This window comes from Capra hircus, chromosome 4 (genome assembly GCF_001704415.2).
Source record: "Capra hircus breed San Clemente chromosome 4, ASM170441v1, whole genome shotgun sequence".
NCBI lineage: Eukaryota > Metazoa > Chordata > Mammalia > Artiodactyla > Bovidae > Capra > Capra hircus.
The window spans coordinates 107,991,689-108,013,273 of NC_030811.1; the positions used below are offsets into that span (position 1 = coordinate 107,991,689).

General features: G+C 40.9%; 1 protein-coding gene across 1 annotated transcript in view; it reads left to right on the top strand.

The window, feature by feature from the left end:
- PON2 (paraoxonase 2) overlaps positions 1 to 8,216 on the top strand; it is a 29,025-nt gene extending 20,809 nt beyond the window's left edge. Inside the window, exons 5-9 of the mRNA XM_018047397.1 lie at positions 496 to 622; positions 2,591 to 2,791; positions 5,871 to 5,952; positions 6,674 to 6,802; positions 7,411 to 8,216. Coding sequence (XP_017902886.1) covers positions 496 to 622; positions 2,591 to 2,791; positions 5,871 to 5,952; positions 6,674 to 6,802; positions 7,411 to 7,569 — 698 coding nt within the window. The 3' untranslated portion in view covers positions 7,570 to 8,216. The remainder of the gene's footprint in view (positions 1 to 495; positions 623 to 2,590; positions 2,792 to 5,870; positions 5,953 to 6,673; positions 6,803 to 7,410) is intronic.

A 21,585-nucleotide genomic window follows, 5' to 3' on the forward strand; every position in this document is an offset into this window, starting at 1 on the left:
AATGGTTTGCAAATAACTGGAAAATAGATTTGGATCATATCTGTATAAGAGAATTAACTCATGAATTGTTTCTGTATTCTTCATACGAATAAGTCCAACATTGCCTCTTCAGATGGCAGTAAGTTATACTACATTTTGAAATTTCTAATAGTTATTAATTACACCTGAAAGAATGTTTAGATTTCATAACCTTTTCATATATCTATTTTCATTGCATTGAAAAAGAGCTATATTTCTAAGTTAAACTATAAACATTACCCATGCATTCTGTGTATGGAGTGAGAAACACTCTTTCTTAAAGGTCAGGAGACCAGTGATCAGAAATAACACTAGACAGACAGTGATGGGAAAGATGGGGAAGAAGAATGATCTGTTAGGTCCTCTAACAGCTTACACATTCAGCCTTTCCTTGCCTGTGGTATTTAAATGTCAGTGTCTACCCAGAGGTCCTATGGTTATATCTTGTAAATGAACTCTGTTCTCTCATTTTTTTAGATGACACCGTTTATCTCTTTGTTGTAAACCACCCAGAATTCAAGAATACAGTAGAAATTTTTAAATTTGAAGAGGAAGAAAATTCTCTTTTGCATCTAAAAACTATCAAACATGAGCTCCTTCCAAGGTAATTAGTCCTTTTGTTCATTCTCAGATTTATTGCTGCCTTTTTCAGATAGTCCATATCATGGTCCTTTCATCTTTTGTAAGAGCTGAAATACATACATACATACATACATACATACATACACATACATAAACAAATACATATATGTATATGTGTATTATAGTTTCCTTGCAACTTTCCTTTTCATAAATATTTACATGAATGTAAAATTTTGAATGAAACCAGTATTTTAGCCATGGCCAAATTACATTATCCAAACTCAACTCAGTATTGAAGTGATTAAATTGTACACAGATTTTTCACCCCCAAGAAAGAGTCTTTAGAAACTCTCTCAAATGCACATCCTTTCAAACTGGGAAATATAACAGGTTCATGAGACCTTTTTAGGTCCCAGAAAAACTTGCTCAGAATTTCTACCATGACGACCACTAACTGAATTTATATTCATATAATCTACTAAATAAAAGATGCAGGAATTGCATGGTTTCAGAGTTTTCTGTTATAGTATATACTACGGAGATTAATTGTCCCTTAATTTGAAGAATGGGCTTTCCCTGGTGGCTCAGCGGCAAATAATTTGCCTGCAATGCAGGAGACACTGGTTCCATCCCTGGGTCGGGAAGATCCCCTGAAGGGACTGACAGCCCACTCCACTCTTCTCCCCTGGGAAATCCCATGGACAGAGCCTGGCGGGCTACAGCCCATGAGGTCGCAAGAGTCAGATGCGACTGAGCGACTAAACAACAGTAGTTTCCTTGCAGAGCAGGGAAAGTTGACGTCAGTGTTCTATGCAGACTCGCTTGAGAAATGAGGAAATGCTGGCCTGCAGGGGATTTGCTTTTCAGAGCCGTCTGGAGAGTAGAAGACAAACCTCACCATTGTTCCTTCTGTCACCTTCCATTTCAGATGACTCATCACACAAATAATAATAATACCCGTCCTGCAAGGAAGAGTAGCCTGCTTTATATGGAGTTTGTATGCTTAGTATGGAACTAACATGAAATGTTTTCACAAGGTAGCCATGGGCTCCTGGCCCTACAGAATTGGAAGTGCGTCACTACTACTTCAAGAACACAGCTGGTTGATGAATATTTTTAATATCTACTTCTCTGTCTAGAACTTAAGTGTGTAGCTGCCAACAGTTCTTCCAGAAATTCACTTCCTAATAATTAGGAGCTTAAGTGCCCTCCAGGCAGCCTTTGCTTTAGGGAGCTCTTTCAGAAAGAGGGGACCCACCTTCCCTGTTTTTTCTTTAACAAAGGGGAAAGCCATTCTTTCAGAAATTTTTGCATAGGGTAATTGGAATTTAAATTTAATCACACCCTTACCTAACTGGTTTTAAAAATGTAATTGTTTTCAGCATATAAATCTCTTACCTGAAGCACTACACTCTGGCAATTTCATCATCCGTCTACCTGGAAGTGCTTATTGAGTGCCTGTTCATTCTCGGCAGGTCGGCTTTGCGAGTCAGGTAGAAATTGAACAGTCAATCTTAGTTTGACTAATAACTAAGCAAAGGAACTCAAGAAAATCCAGCAGCTGAGAAAATGGAAGCTAGGTAAATGTTTTTGACAGCCCAACCAGCTCACCAGCCAAAGAGGTTCCATCAAGCTCTGTACTATGGATAGCTGTGTCCTTTCACGTTGTTCTTAAACCTTACATTTTTTGCTGTCAAAAAAACATACTCTGTTGGGACTAAGTTATTTTTCCTTTGATAATAATCCTGCCATAATTGCTATATGATCTGTCTTCAGATTACTTGGTACCACACAAAATTGTTCTCCCAGCAAATGATATTATGGTAGGTTACATATGACTATACCCATGTGATCTTAGCTGAGCTTTTCCTAGGGAACCTCTTACCAAAAATTTAAGGCACATATTGTGTAAACCTTCTGGCTACTTAATCGTTAATATGGAGACCAACTGGCTTTTCATTTTCTCTCACATGTTATTTTTCTCTTCCAGTGTGAATGATGTCATAGCTGTTGGACCAGAACATTTCTATGCTACCAATGACCACTATTTCTCTGATCCTTTCTTAAAGTATTTGGAAACATACTTGAACTTACGCTGGACAAATGTTGTTTACTACAGTCCCAATGAAGTTAAAGTGGTAGCAGAAGGATTCGATTCAGCAAATGGGATCAATATTTCACCTGATAAAAAGTATGAGCTCTTATGGAAGTATTTTCATTTCTCTTTAGCCATGGTGCTAGGTGAAATTCGTTACTTTGCTCTTTTTTTTCCTAAGGCAGAAATAGCTTACCTGTTATTTTTGGTCTATGATAAATATATATGATATTTATAACTATTACTATAATATATAATACACATGTGTAATATATTATCAGCCTTCCAAGGTTACTGGGCTTCCCAGGTGGCACAGTGGTAAAGAATCCACCTGTCAATGCAGGATACACAAGAGATGCAGGTTTGATCTCTGGGTCAGGAAGATTCCCTGGAGTAGGAAATGGCAAACCACTCCAGTATTCTTGCCTGAAAAATTTCATGGACAGAGGAGCCTGGCAGGCTACAGTCTGTGGGGTCGCAAAGAGCTGGACATGACTGATCACAAAGGAGAGCTTATAATTTTTAATTAAATATATATATAATGTTCTATGTAAACATATGTACTATATATTTATATATAATATATAAATATCTATATACAGTATTCAAATTTGGTCCATATCGTTGTGGGTTTCCCCATTGGCTCAGTGGTAAAGACTATGCCTGCCGAGCAAGAGACGTGGGTTTGATCCCTGGGTTGGGAAGATGCTATGGAGAAGGAAATGGCAGCCCACTCCAGTATTCTTGCCTGGGAAATCCCATGGACAGAGGAGCCTAGTGGGCTATAGTCCATGGGGCGGCAAAAGAGTCAAATAGGACTGAGCAGCTAACAATGACAGCAACTCTATCATTTTAGAATTTAATTTTATAAATGTAAATTTTCATAAAATGGGTTCATATTTATACATACATATTTAAATATAAGGTAGATGTTTTTCTTTTAAATAAATATATTATTGTTTTACTGGCTTTTATTGTTTTATTCCATTATAAGGAAGACTGTAAACTAGCCAATTCTCTATGGATATATACGATTTTCTTTTCCGTACAAAATACGTTTTTTATTTTTCTTTTACCACTGAAACTTATCCATATATTTTTAAGGAACAACCTCCCCCCAAGGGAGAATGATAGCATAATGGTTAAATATTCAGATTTTGGAGTCATATAGACCGAGGTTCAAATGCCTACTGGGTATTGGCTAAATCTGGGGCTATGAGCCCCTTCCCTCTGCACATTTGTACAAGTGTTTCTGTAGAACAAACTCCTCAAAATAGAACTACTCACTCAAAGAGTGCTCCTTTTAAATGTTAATTCTTATAGTGCCAAATCCGCCCCCGCCCAAAATTCTTTCACTTTTATATGTCCAACTCTAGTTTATAGAAAGGATATTTTTCCCTTTTACTAGGTTAGCACACTGAACAATTTACTACACATATAACATGAAATAAATCTGCCATCCTTGACAACTAAATGTCTTTATTTTCATGACAATTTTTTCTCTCTTGTTGATTACAGAAAATGGATGTAGAATCTTTTCAATTGTCTGTGACTGACCCAATCCAACCCTCCCACCAAAACTGTTTTTCTCCCCGACTCTCATCTTTCAATTATGAGAGTCAAACTTTCCAGTCACTCGAGCTGAAAATAATAATAAGAATAGGGAGTGCAGCTTTAACTCTCCTCTCACTGTTCCTGCCCAGACGTTGAGCAGCTCACACTGGTTCTGCGTGTGGCTCCTCAGCCCCTCTTGCTTTCCATTGACACTGTTTAGCTCAGGCTCTCACTCTCACTTTCTTCCCATTTGTTTTCAGTCTACTTCCATTTTTTTTTTCTTTTTTTTGGCACCATTGCCAATTTTGTCTTTCTTTGTCCCACTGCCCTTCCAAGACCTCCAAAAGAGGGACCTCTGTCTGCTTCACCTTTGACTCCTCACACTGAGCCCAGCCAGGCACAAACCACATGCTTAGTGACTGCTGCACAGAACTGACCATCTGTTATTATCACACTCTGTTATTCCAGAAATTCAGCAGACCCCAATTGCTTATCAAATCAAGGCAGGCTAAAGGGCTAGACTTTAATAGGCTGGCTCCAACCTCTCCCTTCTACTGTTTTCAGACTTACTATGCCTTACACAGGAGCTCAGTATTTTGCAAACCTGCCTCTTTCATTCTTGGGCCTGTACCTTTGCTCACGTGTTTTCTTTTGCCTAAAAGATGCTTTGTCCTCATATCCTCAAATCGAGTCGTTCAGTCCATGTCCACCGCAGATGCCCCTTTCTTTGTAAGCCCTGCTTTTTCAGGAGTTAGATATTTCTTCAGTTCCTAGACCCAAAATATGTCTTATGGTACCATCATGTTGTATTATTTGTTTAATGTGTACAGGCCATCTGATCACCACAACACACTGTAAACTTTTCAGGAAAAACAGCTGTTGTCTTCATGTTTATTTCTGTCACATTACTGAGTTCATGGTTTTACCCATTATAATTGCTCAAGAGAACAGTTGCCATGGAACAGTCAATTCAATGAGGAAGATTATGGTAAAGCAGTCCATTAATTCACTCTCCTTAGATGCAGACAAATTATTCTGAGTAGATATTTATCTCTAATGCTTGAATTTCTCAATATGTTAATAATATGTCTTCTGTTTTATACCAAATATTTCTACATGTATATGATCCCTTGAAATATCAAATTATATTGTAGAATATAAAAGTTTTTTTCAGACATTTGTGTTATTGTCCCTTCAGTGGCACAGTCTTTATACATTTTTAAAATTTATTTGTTTTTAATTGGAGGATAATTGCTTTACAATGTTGTGTTGGTTTCTGCCATACATCAACATCAATCAGCCATATGTATACAAATGTTTTCTCCCTCTTGAACCTTTTTCCCACCTCCCACCCCACAGACTTGATATTTTAAATGCTGCTCTATATTATTTTTCCTTACCAAGCTTTTGAAAAATAATTTAACAATTCCATGACTGTTGTAGCAGCACTGAATTGATTTTGAAAGCTTACTTTTAGATAAAAATTAGCCTTTATCAGGCTTTCCTTGAGGGCCCACCATTGATTGACTTCTTGGCAGGTCATTAAGACTTATTCTCCCCACTGTGCTAATGAAGCTTTATCCTGGCTTGGAGCTCTAACCAGTGTGTCGTTTCTGCAAAGGTACATCTATGTTGCTGACATATTGGCTCATGAAATTCATGTTTTGGAAAAGCACCCTAATATGAATTTAACTCAGTTGAAGGTAAAATATTTCTTTCTATATCTAAAGTTGACATTAGTCTTGAAATTACATAGTCATACTGTATTATAACAATACCTCCCTTAAAACAGACTAGCCAGTGTTGCTGTTCTGGTTTTTTCACTGCTACCTGTCTGTAATTGACCAAGTCTCTTGTTTCCCAAAGTCACAAGAACTGACTGATTACATGCAGCAGTATGTTGGGGGGGGCTATTTGCATCAGAGTTAGAACCCACTCCATGAAGTACTGATGGCACCCGATGAATTCCAGTAAGAAATTTTCACAGTTGAAAAGACTAATAGATGAATTCCGAAATGAAGATTTATGCAAGTTGTCAGTTCTTTCAATAATAAATGAAGGTGGAAATTGGGTTCCATACCATTATTATTTTCTTCCTGCTTGACAACACATATTTTAGATTGATGAAGAATTTCTTATTTGAGTTTCTTGAGCTAACCGATCATTGTGCATCTTCTAAAGGGGGAAAGTAGTTCATTTTTTAGAGAGATTGATTATTTCCCTAACTTTCTTAATTCCAGGAAGAATGAAAAGTGACTCTAAACCAGTGTATTAAACTTATTTTATGCAATATTGGTGTTAAAGGGTGGAAGCAGGAGATGGGTATAATTTCCCCACATGTATAGGGGCAAGAGAGGTTAGCCCTAAATGATCTAATTGCAGTTTCTCATGACATTTAGATGCTGATGTTTTTTCATTTGGAAGGTACTCAAGTTGGATACCCTGGTGGATAATTTATCTATTGACCCTTCCTCGGGGGACGTCTTGGTGGGCTGTCACCCCAACGGCCAGAAGCTCTTCGTGTATGACCCGAAGAATCCTCCCTCATCAGAGGTTTTTATATGTTTTACTTTTTAAACCTTAATTATGCAAACCCTTTTGAACTAATAATACAATAAACTGCCCCAGGGCTGGTCCGCTTAGTCCTTTTAAACCAATAATACAATAAATGCCTGGCAGTTGGCTTCGTGATTGCTTTAAGCCAATAATTGGCAGAATTTCACATTGTTCAAATACTTTTAGAAAGGTAATCTTTTGATGTATTAAATGATGGCAGAAGCTAGTCAAAAGATCTTTTTTCTAAAGATGTGCCCTCCTTGTGTGGTGTACTGGCAATTTTTTAAATACCTGGCTGATTGTCACCTCACTGCATGCCACGACGTTTGCGCATGCTAAAGTAGGCACATTAGTGTGGAAGCTTTTCTATTAATGCTCAATTACGGTAATAACACTCAATCTGGTGTTGGCATGCAGTCACTAGATGGCTTAAGAAAGTATTTTCTTTGAGGTTTTAACAAAGTAATTTAAACATTAAAAAAATTGCTAGCTGCTATTTTCAACAGCATGGCCTCTTAATCATTGTGTCTTTGTGCAAGATTATTGATGACTGAGTGATATGGGTGGATGGTGGTTTATATTAATCCTTCATATCTCCTGAATAGGTTCTCCGCATCCAGGATATTTTATCTGAGAAGCCTACAGTGACTACAGTTTATGCCAACAACGGATCTGTTCTCCAGGGAAGTTCTGTGGCCTCCGTGTATGACAAGAAGCTGCTCATAGGCACTTTATACCACAGAGCCCTATACTGTGAGCTCTAGATGGTCCTGGGATGCAGGTGTGCTAGCATCTCGACAACTAATTTTCCATGAATTGCTAATTCTGAGGGAATTTAACCAGCAACGTTGACCCCCAAATGTGTGACATATACAGTAAATTTATTTCGGCAATTAAAGGACCCCTTCAGTTCACATAGCACTTTTAACATAAAAAGAAAGTGAACAGATCTTAAAAATGCCAAGTAAAAGTAAGAGAAGAAAGCTGCTTTCAGCTAAGTGAATACACTCTACACAAAATAAGCCTCATGTCTGCCTTCCAACTGCCAGAGCATGAATTCCACTGAAACAGGGTAGATTATATTTCCTTAAAATGTGAGTGACCTCAGCTCCACCAGTGTGACCACTATGACTCAGAACTACTGATACATAACATGTTTTGATGTCTTATACTTACATCTTTGTTTACTATTAAAGAGTTGGAGTTATAGTAAAGACTAAAACCCAAGTTTTGTCTGTGCTTAATTCTCATGGCATATCCTCAGCAGAAAGTGGCCACTTCCTTGTGTGGTTTCCTTGGGAGGGACAGGCATAACAATGCTAATTTTTCTCATTAAATCTGAAACATAAGCCTTTTATTTGAATTAAAAAAGAACAATGAATTAATTAAACACGGTAACTGGAATTCTCAATTAGTATGGAGTATTCTATCTGCTCTCTTTCTTAATGGGAGCCCAACTTGCATACAAAGAGAAGATAACAGCCCAGAGCTAGGAGGTCAGTCACACCACCTCCTCACTGAACACCTGTGAACTTCATCAGGTGAGACAAAATCAGTTGTCCAGATGCGTGCACATGCGTGTTTCTGTCTGTCTGTCTGAAGGTGTCCTCCTCATAGGGGAACATGTGTGTGTGTCTGAAAGTGTCCAGGCCCGTATGTGTGTGTGTCTGAAAGTGTCCACCTCATAGGGGAACATGTGTGTGTGTGTGTTGCTCAATCATGTCCAACTCTTTGCAACCACATGTTTCCACTTTGTGCACGTGTCCAACATTTTGCACCCCACCAGGGCTGAAGGTGTCTGCTCAGGGGAACATTCGTGTGTGTGTGTTGCTCAATTGTGTCCAGCTCTTTGCAACCACATATTTCCATTTTGTGCACGTGTCCAACATTTTGCACCCCACCAGGGCTGAAGGTGTCTGCTCAGGGGAACATTCGTGTGTGTGTGTTGCTCAATTGTGTCCAGCTCTTTGCAACCACATATTTCCATTTTGTGCACGTGTCCAACATTTTGCACCCCACCAGGGCTGAAGGTGTCTGCTCAGGGGAACATTCGTGTGTGTGCGTTGCTCAATTGTGTCCAGCTCTTTGCAATCACATTTTTTCCACTCACTGTGTGTGTGTTGCTCAGTTGAGTCCGACTCGTTGCAACCCCATGAACTGTAGCCTGCCTAGCTCCTCAGTCCATGGAACTCTCCAGGCAAGAAAACTGGAGTGGGTAGCCATTCCCTTCTGCAAAGGATCTTCCTGACTCAGGGACTGCACTGTCGTCTCATGCACTGCAAGCAAATTCATCACCGCCTGAGCTACCGGGGAGCTCTACCACTCACTATACCTCCTATAAATTCATCTGCGTTTCTTTTCCACTGTAACTTACCAAAGCACTTCACTTCTCATACTTCTCCCATCTTTAGCATCGTTATCATAGAAATATTTGTCAGTTACTTACAAAGTGAAAGAGTGCACTAAAAATGGTATATTCATTATCTCATTTAATCCTAATTAGGGCCCTGAGGGAGTAGGTATTGATTTCTATCACTGTTAACATTTCATAGATGTTCAAGGTCACACACCTAGTAAGGGGTTGCTCTCAATCTACTTCTGATGTCAGAGGCTGTGCTGTTACCCACTCCATGATGCTTCTGCCATGGGACTAATGAGAATCTCATTACTTGCTCATTTTCCTAATACACAGTTTCTTCTGTTTTTATAGGTATCAATTTGAGTTCTTTCAGATGGATCATTTAAAGACTTAAATGTAAATTGCTTAAGTATTCCTTGGTCTCTGACCACATTCGGCCTGTGTTTTTATTTATATTTTTAAATAGTCTGCTACTAAAATATATTGGATGTATTTAATATTAAAATAATTACCACTTTTTGCTGTTTACATTATCCATGGAGAAAACATTAAGTCACAGATAAGCAAAACAAGATTAAATATTATTCATTAGGGATCCAAAGCCAAGAAGCATATGTTTTAGATTTTAGACTATGAGCAATGACTATCTAAAAAGCTATATTCATGAAAAGTACCAGAATGCAATAGACATCAGATAGACTTGGTTTCTATTGTGTTTATTAGAAAATCGATCTGGACAAAATTAAAAACAAGTTAATAAGCACATGTGTTATTTATCTTAGAGATTTTTAAAGTTTTTTTTGTTTTTTAAATAAATGCTGGTTTTGAGCCTCTGTGGGCCATGAGGGATTCATAAATATATTGTGCATCCATTTACAATGATCTTACTGGGATCCTATATTGAGTTTAACAATTTGGTTGGTTATTACGAGGTCATTCAAAAGGAATGAAATTGCAATTGGGATGCGCCACCAATAGGTGGATTTAGATCTCAGGTATGTGAGTGTGTGTGTGTTAATTCTTTTTAATCTGAGGTCTTGCTCAGTGACAACAAATACATTTTGGTCTTTTACAAAACCTCAGCTCTTCTACAGCAGCTGTTTGTGAATGTGGACACCTAATACGAGCAGTAAGGAAAATGAAATATAAGCTATAACTTTAGCATTTCTTATTCTCATTTTGTGTATGGATTAATTATTGACAGCTAGTCTAAGGCTGATCGCTTTTCTAGGCTTGATTTGCTTAGTTTGAATCCTCTCTTGGAGACATAGCTTGTCTCGGCTGATGGATATTTACTTGGCAAAACAATGAAGAATTAATAGCACTCACTTTCACACCACCCATGTCCACCTTTCTCCTCCTTTCTCTGGCCACCTGGAGTTTTCCTTACTCTGAGATTTTTACAAAACATTTCTGAGTGTGAGAAGGAGGACTGAAAGAATTCCTGCAGCGCTCTCTTAGCTTTCTGCTCCTGGTTTTTAAGATTTTTATTCCATAAGGCAGAAGGCAGAGGAGAGGAAAAAAGAACCTAGTCTAATTTTTATAACTGCAAAGAGAATAACTCAGTTTACTTTAATTTTTTTTTAATATAGAAAATGATGTTTCTGTAATCAGACTTAGAGTTGGGCATTAATATATAACAGTGAACCAGATACATGCCTATATTCTACTAGGAGATTCAACAAATGAGAAAATAGATAGATGATAAAAAGATAGATTATAAAGAAATAAACACAGGGTCATCCAGATGGTACAGTGGATGGGAATCTACTTGTCAGTGCAACGGACTTGGGTTTGATCCCTGGTTCTGGAAGATTCCACATGCCAAGGAGCAACTAAGCCCATGTGTCTCAACTACTGAGCCCAAGCGCTTAGAGGCTGTGCTCTGCTACAAGAGAAGCCACCACAGTGAGAAGCCAGTGCCCTGCAATGGAGAGAAGCCCCTGCATTCCACATCTAGAGAAAACCGGTGTACAGCAAAGAAGACCCAGCACAGCTAAGTTCAATTCAGTTCAGCTGCTCAGTCGTGTCTGACTCTGAGACCTCATGAATGGCAGCACGCCAGGCCTCCCTGTCCATCACCAACTCCCGGAGTTCACCCAAACCCAGGTCCATTGAGTCGTGATGCCATCCAACCATCTCATCCTCTGTCGTCCCCTTCTCCTCCTCCCCTCAGTCTTTCGCAGCATCAAGGTCTTTTCCAATGAGTCAACTCTTCGCATCAGGTGGCCAAAGTATTGGAGTCTCAGCTTCAACATCAGTCCTTCCAATGAACACCCAGGACTGATCTCCTTTAGGATGGACTGGCTGGATCTCCTTGCAGTCCAAGGGATTCTCAAGAGTCTTCTCCAACACCACAGTTCTAAAGCGTCAATTCTTCAGGGCTCAGCTTTCTTTATAGTCCAACTCTCACATCCATACATGACCACTGGAAAAACCATAGCCTTGACTAGATGGACCTTTGTTGACAGAGAAATGTCTCTGCTTTTTAATATGCTGTCTATGTTGGTCATTACTTTCCTTCCAAGGAGTAAGCATCTTTTAATTTCATGGCTGCAGTCACCATCTGCAGTGATTTTGGAGCCCCCAAAAGTAAAGTCAGCCAGTTTCCACTGTTTCCCCATCTATTTGCCATGAAGTGATGGGACTGGATGCCATGATCTTCGTTTTCTGAATGTTGAGCTTTAAGCCAACTTTTTCACTCTCCTCTTTCACTTTCATCAGGAGGCTCTTTAATTCTTCTTCACTTTCTGCCATAAGGGTGGTATTATCTGCGTATCTGAGGTTATTGATATTTCTCCCAGCAATCTTTATTCCAGCTTGTGCTTCATCCAGCCCAGCGTTTCTCATGATGTACTCTGCATATAAGTTAAATAAGCAGGGTGACAATATACAGCCTTGATGTACTCCTTTTCCTATTTGGAACCAGTCTGTTGTTCCAAGTCCAGTTCTAAATGTTGCTTCCTGACCTGCATACAGGTTTCTCAAGAGGCAGGTCAAGTGGTCTGGTATTCCCATCACCTTCAGAATTTTCCACAGTTTATTGTGATCCACACAGTCAAAGGATTTGGCATAGTCAATAAAGCAGAAATAGATGTTTTTCTGGAAGGAACTCTCTTGCTTTTTTGATGATCCAGCGGATGTTGGCAATTTGATTTCTGGTTCCTCTGTCTTTCCTAAAACCAGCTTGAACATCTGTAAGTTCATGGTTCACATATTGCCGAAGACTGGCTTGGAGAATTTTGAGCATTACTTTGCTAGCATGTGAGACGAGTGCAATTGTGTGGTAGTTTGAGCATTTTTGGTATTGCCTTTCTTTGGGATAGAAATGAAAACTGACCTTTTCCAGTCCTGTGGCCACTGCTGAGTTTTCCAAATTTGCTCACATATTGAGTGCAGCACTTTCACAGCATCATCTTCCAGGATTTGAAGTAGCTCAACTGGAATTCCATCACCTCCACTAGCTTTGTTCGTAGTGATGCTTCCTAAGGCCCACTTGACTTCACATTCCAGGATGTCTGGCTCTAGATGAGTGTGAGTGGTCATACCATCGTGATTATCTGGGTCGTGAAGAGATTATTGTACAGTTCTTCTGTGTATTCTTGCCACCTCTTCTAATATCTTCTGCTTCCATACCATTTCTGTCCTTTATCGAGCCCATCTTTGCATGAAATGTTGCCTTGGTATCTCTAATTTTCTTGAAGACATCTCGAGTCTTTCCCATTCTATTGTTTTCCTCTGTTTTTTTTTGCATTGATCACTGAGGAAGGCTTTCTGATCTCTCCTTGCTATTCTTTGGAACTCTGCATTCAAATGGGTATATCTTTCCTTTTCTCCCCTGCCTTTAGCTTCTTTTCTTTTCTCAGCTATAAGGCCTCCTCAGACAACTATTTTTCTTGAGGATGGTCTTAATTCCTGTCTCTTGTACAATGTCACGAACGTCATTCCATAGTTCATCAGGCATTCTATCTATCAGATCTAGTCCCTTAAGTCTATTTCTCACTTCCAGTGTATAATCATAAGGGATTTGATTTAGGTCATACCTGAATGGTCTAGTTTTTTCCCCACTTTCTTCAACTTATGTTTGAATTTGGCAATAAGGAGTTCATGATCTGAGCCACAGTCAGCTCCCAGTCTTGTTTTTGCTGACTGTATAGAGCTTCTCCATCTTTGGCTGCAAAGAATAGAATCAATCTGATTTCGGTGTTGACCATCTGGTGATGTCCATGTGTAGAGTCTTCTCTTGTTTTTTTTGAAAGAGGGTGTTTGCTATGACCAGTGCATTCTCTTGGCAGAACTCTATTAGCCTTTTCCCTGCTTCAATCTGTACTCCCAGGCCAAATTTGCCTGTTACTCCAGGTGTTTCTTGACTTCCTACTTTTGCATTCCCGTCCCCTATAATGAAAAGGACATCTTTTGGGGGTGTTAGTTCTAGAAAGTCTTATAGGTCTTCATAGAACCGTTCAACTTCAGCTTCTTCAGTATTACTGGTCAGGGCATAGACTTGGATTACCATGATATTGAAGGGTTTGCCTTGGAAACAAACAGAGATCATTCTGTCATTTTTGAGATTGCATCCAAGCACTGCATTTCAGACTCTTTTGTTGACTATGATGGCTACCCATTTCTTCTAAGGGATTCCTGCCCGCAGTAATAGATATAATGGTTATCTAAGTTAAATTCATCCATTCCAGTCTGTCTTAGTTCACTGATTCCTAGAATGTTGACGTTCACTCTTGCCATCTTCTGTTTGACCACTTCCAATTTGCCTTGATTCATGGACCTGACATTCCAGGTTCCTATGCAATATTGCTCTTTACGACATCGGACCTTGCTTCTATCACCAGTCCCATCCACAACTGGCTGTTGTTTTTGCTTTGGCTCCATCCCTTCATTCTTTCTGGAGCTATTTCTCCACTGATCTCCAGTAGCATATTGGGCACCTACCGACCTGGGGAGTTCATCGTTCAGTATCCTATCTTTTGCCTTTTCATACTGGTCATGGGGTTCTCAAGCCAAGAATACTGAAGTGGTTTGCCATTCCCTTCTCCAGTGGACCACATTCTGTCAGACCTCTCCACCATGACCCGCCCATCTTGAGTGGCCCCACAGGCATGGCTTAGTTTCACTGAGTTAGACAAGGCTGTGGTCCCTGTGATCAGATTGGCTAGTTGTCTGTGATTGTGGTTTCAGTCTGTCTGCCCCCTGATGCCCTCTCTCCAGTGCCTACCGTCATACTTGGGTTTCTCTTACCTTGGACATGGGGTATCTCTTCACAGCTGTTCCAGCAAAGTGCAGCTGCAGAGCCTTACTTGGACGCAGGGTAGCTCCTCTTGGCTGCTCCTGTGCCATCACAGCTGCTGCTCCTGCACAGCCAAAATAAATAAATAATTTTTTTTTTTTAATGGCCATACAACCAGCAATCCCACTGCTATGCCTACACACTGAGGAAATCAGAACTGAAAGAGACACATGTACCCCAATGTTTATTGCAGCACTGTTTACAATAGCCAGGACATGGAAGCAACCTACATGTCCATCGGCAGATGAATGGATAAGGAAGTTGTGGTACATATACACAATGGAATATTACTCAGCTATAAAAAAGAATGCCATTGAGTCAGTTCTAATGAGATGGAAACTGGAGCCTATTATACAGAATGAAGTAAGTCAGAAAGAAAAACACCAATACAGTACATTAATGCATATATATGGAATTTAGAAAGACAGTAACGACGGTCTTATATGCAAGATGGCAAAAAAGACATAGATGTAAAGAAAGACTTTTGGATTCTGGGAGGAGACAGTGGGATGATTTGAGAGAATAGCACTGAAACATATATAACCGTATGTAAAGTAGATGACCAGGGCAAGCTTGATGCATGAAGCAGGGCACTCAAAGCCGGTGCTCTGGGACAGCCCAGAGGGATGGGGTGGGGAGGGAGGTAGGAGGGAGGGGTTCAGGATGGGGAGACACATGTGCACGCATGGCTGATTCATGTCGATGTATGGCAAAACCCACCACAATATTGTAAAGTAATTAGCCTCCAATTAAATTGATTAAAAAAAAACTATAGACTTGAATTACATTTCAAAAAAAGGAACTAAGCATAGACAAAGTATTAAACAATAATTTGGAGAAACCCAATTTCCCCATCTCCACCACTTTTGAAATGTTTAAACCTAGAGGAAAATTGAAAGAGTAGTTCAGTGACTTCCTTATACCCTTCACCTATATTCACCAATCACCAGTTCTCATTTTTCCATTTTTGCTTTACTTTTCCAAGTAAAGATGCTTTTATTTTTCTGCACCATTTGAAAGCAAGTTGGAGATATCATAGAACTTTATCTCTGCATACTGCAGCTTGCATCTTCTAAATATGAGGGTGTCCTTCCACATAACCACAATGTTATTACAACACTTTGCTGTAATAATACCTCTCATTAATAGTGATGCCATCTAATATCTGGTACAAATTCCAATTTTCTCAGTGGTCTCCAAATGCCTTTAATAATTGCTAACCCTTGCATCCCCCGTGCTCCCTAATCCAAAATTCAATTGAGGATCACAATTCACATTTACTTATGTCTCTTGAATCCTTTTTAATGTGAAACAGTCTTCCTATTTTTTGTTTTTATTCTTAATGACACATTTTTCCCTGCAAGCAAGATATCTTCTGGAATGATCTACATTCTGAATTTACTTGATCATTTCTTCCTGGAGTCCTGAGCTCAATTCAGCAGCACTCATATTTCCTGTGAATTAGAAGTTACCCTAGGCTTGACCAGATTTAGGTTAAACAATTTTGACAAGAATACTAATAAGTGACCTGTACTCCACACTGCATTGCAGAATATAAACATTGGTTTTTTTCACTCTTTGTGATGGTAAATCTGAGTAACTGATTAAGGTGGTGATTACCTGCTCAACAGGGTTAATTTTTTCTTTCTTTTTATAAATCCAAGTGAATATTCTGTTCCCTAAAACCTTTCATCTATTTGGCATCCAGTGGTGTTCTTGTCCAATTATTATTACATTGGAGTTGCAAAATGGTGATTTTTCTTTCATTATTCCTATTATTAATATCTATGGACAATATTTTTTTTTAAAAATTATCTGTCATTGAACTCCCTTTTTTCCTCTTGTACATTCTTTCTCGTTTTTCTGGAAATTATTTTCTATCAGTTCCTAGAGAGATATTTCTTACCTTTTCACAGATTTCTACCTTAATTTCTATCCAAACTCGGATTAATATTCATTTTGAAGGAAATTAGTGCAATCATCTAATAAAGTAGAACGCCTCTATTCCATTTTCCTTCCCAGTGATTTTAAAGTCTACATCGATAAATCCTCCAACACCCAGCTTCTGTATGCCTCAAATTTTCACTCCCAATACCCGTTTCTCCCACTGCCTCAGCCGTCTGCTCCTACAGCCATATTCTGTATCACAAACTTCCTTACCTGTAAAACCTTTATTTCAAGTCTCAGACTCTGCAAACACCACCCCCTTCATTTCTAAGTCATCTGTTCAGGTACTGCCATGGTTCTAAAATTTTTGAATTGTTCCAACGTCAAACTATTGGAGAAGGCAATGGCAACCCACTCCAGTGTTCTTGCCTGGAGAATCCCAGGGATGGGGGGACCTTGGTGGGCTCCCGTCTATGGGGTCACACAGAGTTGGACACGACTGAAGCGACTTAGCAGTAGCAGCAATGTCAAACTGACTGATAACCCTAGCCCCAGAGTGTTCTCCCCTTCCAACTGTTCCCTCTTATGCATAATATCTCTGCTTATCCAATCCAGCTTCCATCCTGTAATCACTTCCTTGAGTATACTCTCAACCCCTTTACACGTCTCTCCTCCAGTTGTCTTAGGAAGCAAAACTCAAACCGTTTCTGTACTTCACACATGCACCTGAGCAGCTATCTGTGACCTGGGAAAATCACAAAATAGCTGAATGGTTTCTCTCGAATGAATGTCAAAGCTCAGATGTGGTTCTCAAAATGTCAAGCATTCCTCAATTTCTTTAGTAGATTAACTTTTTTCTCTTTCTTGAGTTAGTAATTTTGTAGCTTCTCCTTTTCCTCAAACGTCCCACAATCCTTTATCTATTCACACTTTGGTCTGTAGGTCTTGTCTTATAATTCATTGAGAAAATGGAAAAAACCAGATATAAGCCCCCTCACACTTCCCCTCCCAAAGTTACACCTCTCTCTGTAGCTGCATCCACCTCCTCCTACTTCTACTGTTAAATTGGAGAAGGAGTCCTCCAATTGTGCTTAGGACTTCACTTTTTCCATTATCTCTTCTGTCTTCTGTGTCATCAAACTCTTTCCCTACTGATTCATTTTCATTAGTACAAAGATCTTCTAACTGCATCTCCCATTTGAAAAACAACACTCCCTTGATCTCACATTTTTAACCATCACATCATTTCTCTGGATTCCACTGATGGCTTAGAATATGTCCAAAGATTTGACATTCTTCCTGTAAGGCCGGACCAGGGCCATGATGGGCCGCCCCTCCTCTCCCTCCCGCTGGTGGGGGAAGTCCCTAACGGAAGGAGCCTCCCAGATCCTGGGGACCAATGACAGCACACTTCGCCAGCTAAAGCCGCCCCACCCCAGCCACATAAAAGGACCTGTCAGCCCAGGACGCCTCGGCTGAACCTATCTGAACCCCCGTCCATCTAGCCTGACCATCCCTCGCAACGAACGTATAAAAGCCATCCCCAACATGGTCCGGGCGCGGACTTCCTCCACCTGCCTATCTCGGTCAGGGGAACCCCGCCTGGGAGCACTTCGCCATTAAAGAGCCTGTTAGACACTTTTTTGGTGTCCTGGTCTTTTACCTAACACTTCCCCCAAAGGCAAGCTTAATGCACTGCTCCTTAACAACTTATTGACCACAGACATATTCATACATCCTTAGTTATGCACAATATTGACCAGAAGATGTTTTGATATTCACTTACATAACAAATCGCCAGCCACAGGTGTTAGTTTCTGCAAAAATGCCCCTGTCAATAATGTGTTAAGAGTGGGTTGGATTTAGCAACTGATGTCTAACAAACAGAATAAGGCAGAAGTGACAACCTGTGACTTTTGAGACTCGGTCATAAAAGGGGTCAAGGTTTCCTCCTTGCTCCCTCATTCAGGCCACTAACTGGGGAAAGTTGGCTGCCTTATCCTGAAGACATTTCTCAGGCAGCCCTTGGGAAGGTCCACATGGCAAGGAGCTTAGGTCTCCTGATGACAGACGTGCAACTGAAATGCCTTCAGATTACTGCAACCTCATGACTGACCGTGAACCAGAAGCACTTCACTAAGCTGCTTCCACTTTCTGACCAACAGCAATGCCCAGATCATGAATTTTAAGCCACCTTGTTTGGGGATAGTTTAGTACATCATGCTGCTGCTAAGTCGCTTCAGTCGTGTCCGACTCTGTGTGACCCCATAGACGGCAGCCCACCAGGCTCCCCTGTCCCTGGGATTCTCCAGGCAAGAACACTGGAGTGCGTCATAATACATAACTAATACACCCATCATAAGTAAAGTCTTTGAGATCCACACTGTCTCTTCTTTCTCATTAGCCATTCACTTTTCAACCAACTACAGTCTGGTCTCTGTTCATGTCAAGGTCATCAGAGATCTTTGTGTTGCCAAATCCAACTACCTCTATCTCTGCTCTGATCTTACCTGACTTCTAAGCAGCATTTGGCACGCTCTCTTCTTTCCTTCTCGAAACACTCTTCCACCTTGGCTTTCTCAACACTACTCTCATTATCTCCTGTTTTCCCCTCCTTTGCTGGTCTGCACACCTCATCCAAATATTAATAGAAATGTAATGGCTCTTTTTAGGGCCAAATTGGGTGCTCTTTCCTCTCTCCCATCCATTCCAACGGGTTTATATACTCCCTGTATACTGATTACTCCAAAATTAACATCGCCAGCTCAGACCTTGCAGGCATCTTTCATACCATGTTTGTCCTTAACTATCAGAAAGTCTACCCGACTCTATCTCCAAGTGACATCCTTTCAGATCTGTTCTCCTATCTCTGCTGCAACCCCTGTCATTACCTCTTACCCAAAACAGTTTTGCAGGTGGACTTCTGCCTACCAGTTTTTCCCCTCTCCAATCTATTTCCTACTCAGTGGCAAAGTACTCAGGTCACATCATCTCCTGCAAGACCTTTCTGTGTTACCGATCTCTCCACCAAGACCTGCAAGATGCTGTGTGATCTGGGTTCTGCTTCCCTCTCCAACTTCATCCAGCAATGGCTTGGGCCACACTGTAACTGCAGGTCCTGGCAAACACCAAGATCTTTCCCTCAACTGAAATTCCCCTCCTCCCATTCTTTACAAACCTAGTTTCTTCTCTTACTTCAGGTCTCAGTTTTAATGCCACCTTTTCAGAGAGGCTTTTTCAATTCTGGGAGACAGCAAGGGGCTCCACCAGAAGCATGTCTCTGATTCACAAACTAACTGGTCCAGAGCCATATCCCCTCTATCTGGCCCTTACACACCAACAGACAATATTCCTCTGCCGTAGTCATCCCAGAACCAGGTGCCAGGAAACTAGCAACTACCTTATAGCCTCAAACCTGCCAAAATTATTCAAACTAGCCAATCCTAAGTAGTTCACCCTGCCCTGCACACTGGCAACCTACTCCAGTATTCTTGCCTGGAGAATCCCATGGACAGAGGAGCCTGGCAGGCTACCGTCCACAGTGTCGCAAAGAGCCGGACACGACTAAAGCGACAGAGCCTGCACCATGCCCTGCCTTGGCTTTACTGTCAAAACCCCAATAAAGGGAGCGGCTTCAACCCTCCTGTCCTGTTTTCTGCCTCCCAGTCACCCAGGTGTCTTTCCCACGTGGCCCTGTACCATGCCTGTCCTTCTGTCTCTAAAGTTTTGTGAGTATAAAAAACTATTATTTCCTGAGCCTCTCTGTCGCCTCTCATGGCTATACATGACTGATTATTTCATAAAAGAACATGAAACAACTTACTTCTTTACTTTGTCTTTTTCTGGTTTTTGGCTTCACCTTCCCTCCTGCTTCTTTCCTTTTTTTCTATCCTCCCTCCCTTCCTTCCCTGAAATATATTTCCCCTCTAGGATGTAAGCCCCTTGAAGGCAAGGGCATCTTGTTCACACCAAGTCTTCAGTGCTGGGCAAGTAGTTGTCAGTGCTCACCAAACAGTGCTGAGTGTGAACGCCAAGCAACACTCCTTCCCTTCCTTCCCAGTCTCCCATGGACTCACACACACCATTCCAGAGAACAATTCAAACTCAGTGGCCATGAACCTGTCTGGAGAGTCATCACCACATAGCGATCCATGGGGTTTGTCTTTCTTCAAAACAAACATGCAGGGTGCTGACTAAGTGAAGAAATGTGAAGCAACAGCAGCAGCAGAATCTCCACACCATATGTGTGTGTGTGTGTGTGGTGTGTGTGTGTGTGTGTGGTGTGTGTGTGTGGTGTGTGTGTGTGTGTGGTGTGTGTATTTATGTATTTTCTTCTGAAATATGGATCACTGTTTTCACAGGAGTCTCTTTATTAAAAATCAAAGTTATATTAAAAGGTATGTTGAGGGCTTCCCTAGTGGTTCAGTGGTTAAGAGTCTGGCTGCCAAGGCAGGAGAAACAGGCTTGATCCCTGCTCTGGGAAGGTCCCACGTGCCCTGGAGCAGTTAAGCACTGTGCTCCCGAGCCTGGGAACCAAATCTACTGAGCCCATGCATCACAACTAATGAAGCCTGAGTCCCTAGCACTTGTGCTCTGCGACAAAAGAAGCCCCTGCATTGAGAAGCCTGCACACCACAACCAGACAGACAGTAGCCCTTGCCCATTGCAACCAGAGAAAAGCTCACGTAGCAATGAAGACCCGGCACAACCACAAATAATAAATAAAATATTTTTTAAGAAGGTTGAAAAGTCTCCTTGCCATCCCATCTGCCCCACTTAGGGGAAACCAGTTTGTTAGTTTCTTGTGTATCTTTCCAATATTTTTATAGAAATACAGGGAGATATTGGAGAAGGCAATGGCACCCCACTCCAGTACTCTTGCCTGGAAAATCCCATGGACGGAGGAGCCTGGTGGGCTGCAGTCCCTGGGGTCGCTAAGAGTCAGACACAACTGAGTGACTTCACTTTCACTTTTCACTTTCACGCATTGGAGAAGGAAATGGCAACCCACTCCAGTGTTCTTGCCTGGAGAATCCCAGGGATGGGGGAGCCTGGTGGGCTGCTGTCTATGGGGTCACACAGAGTTGGACACGACTGAAGCGACTTAGCAGCAGTAGCAGCAGCAGGCAGATATAAATATGCATTCCTCCTCTGTGTGAACTCTTTTCAAATTAATCTTCTGAAGAAGTAACTGTCTTATCAATGCAATTCCAGATGTTCCGGCGTCCCGCC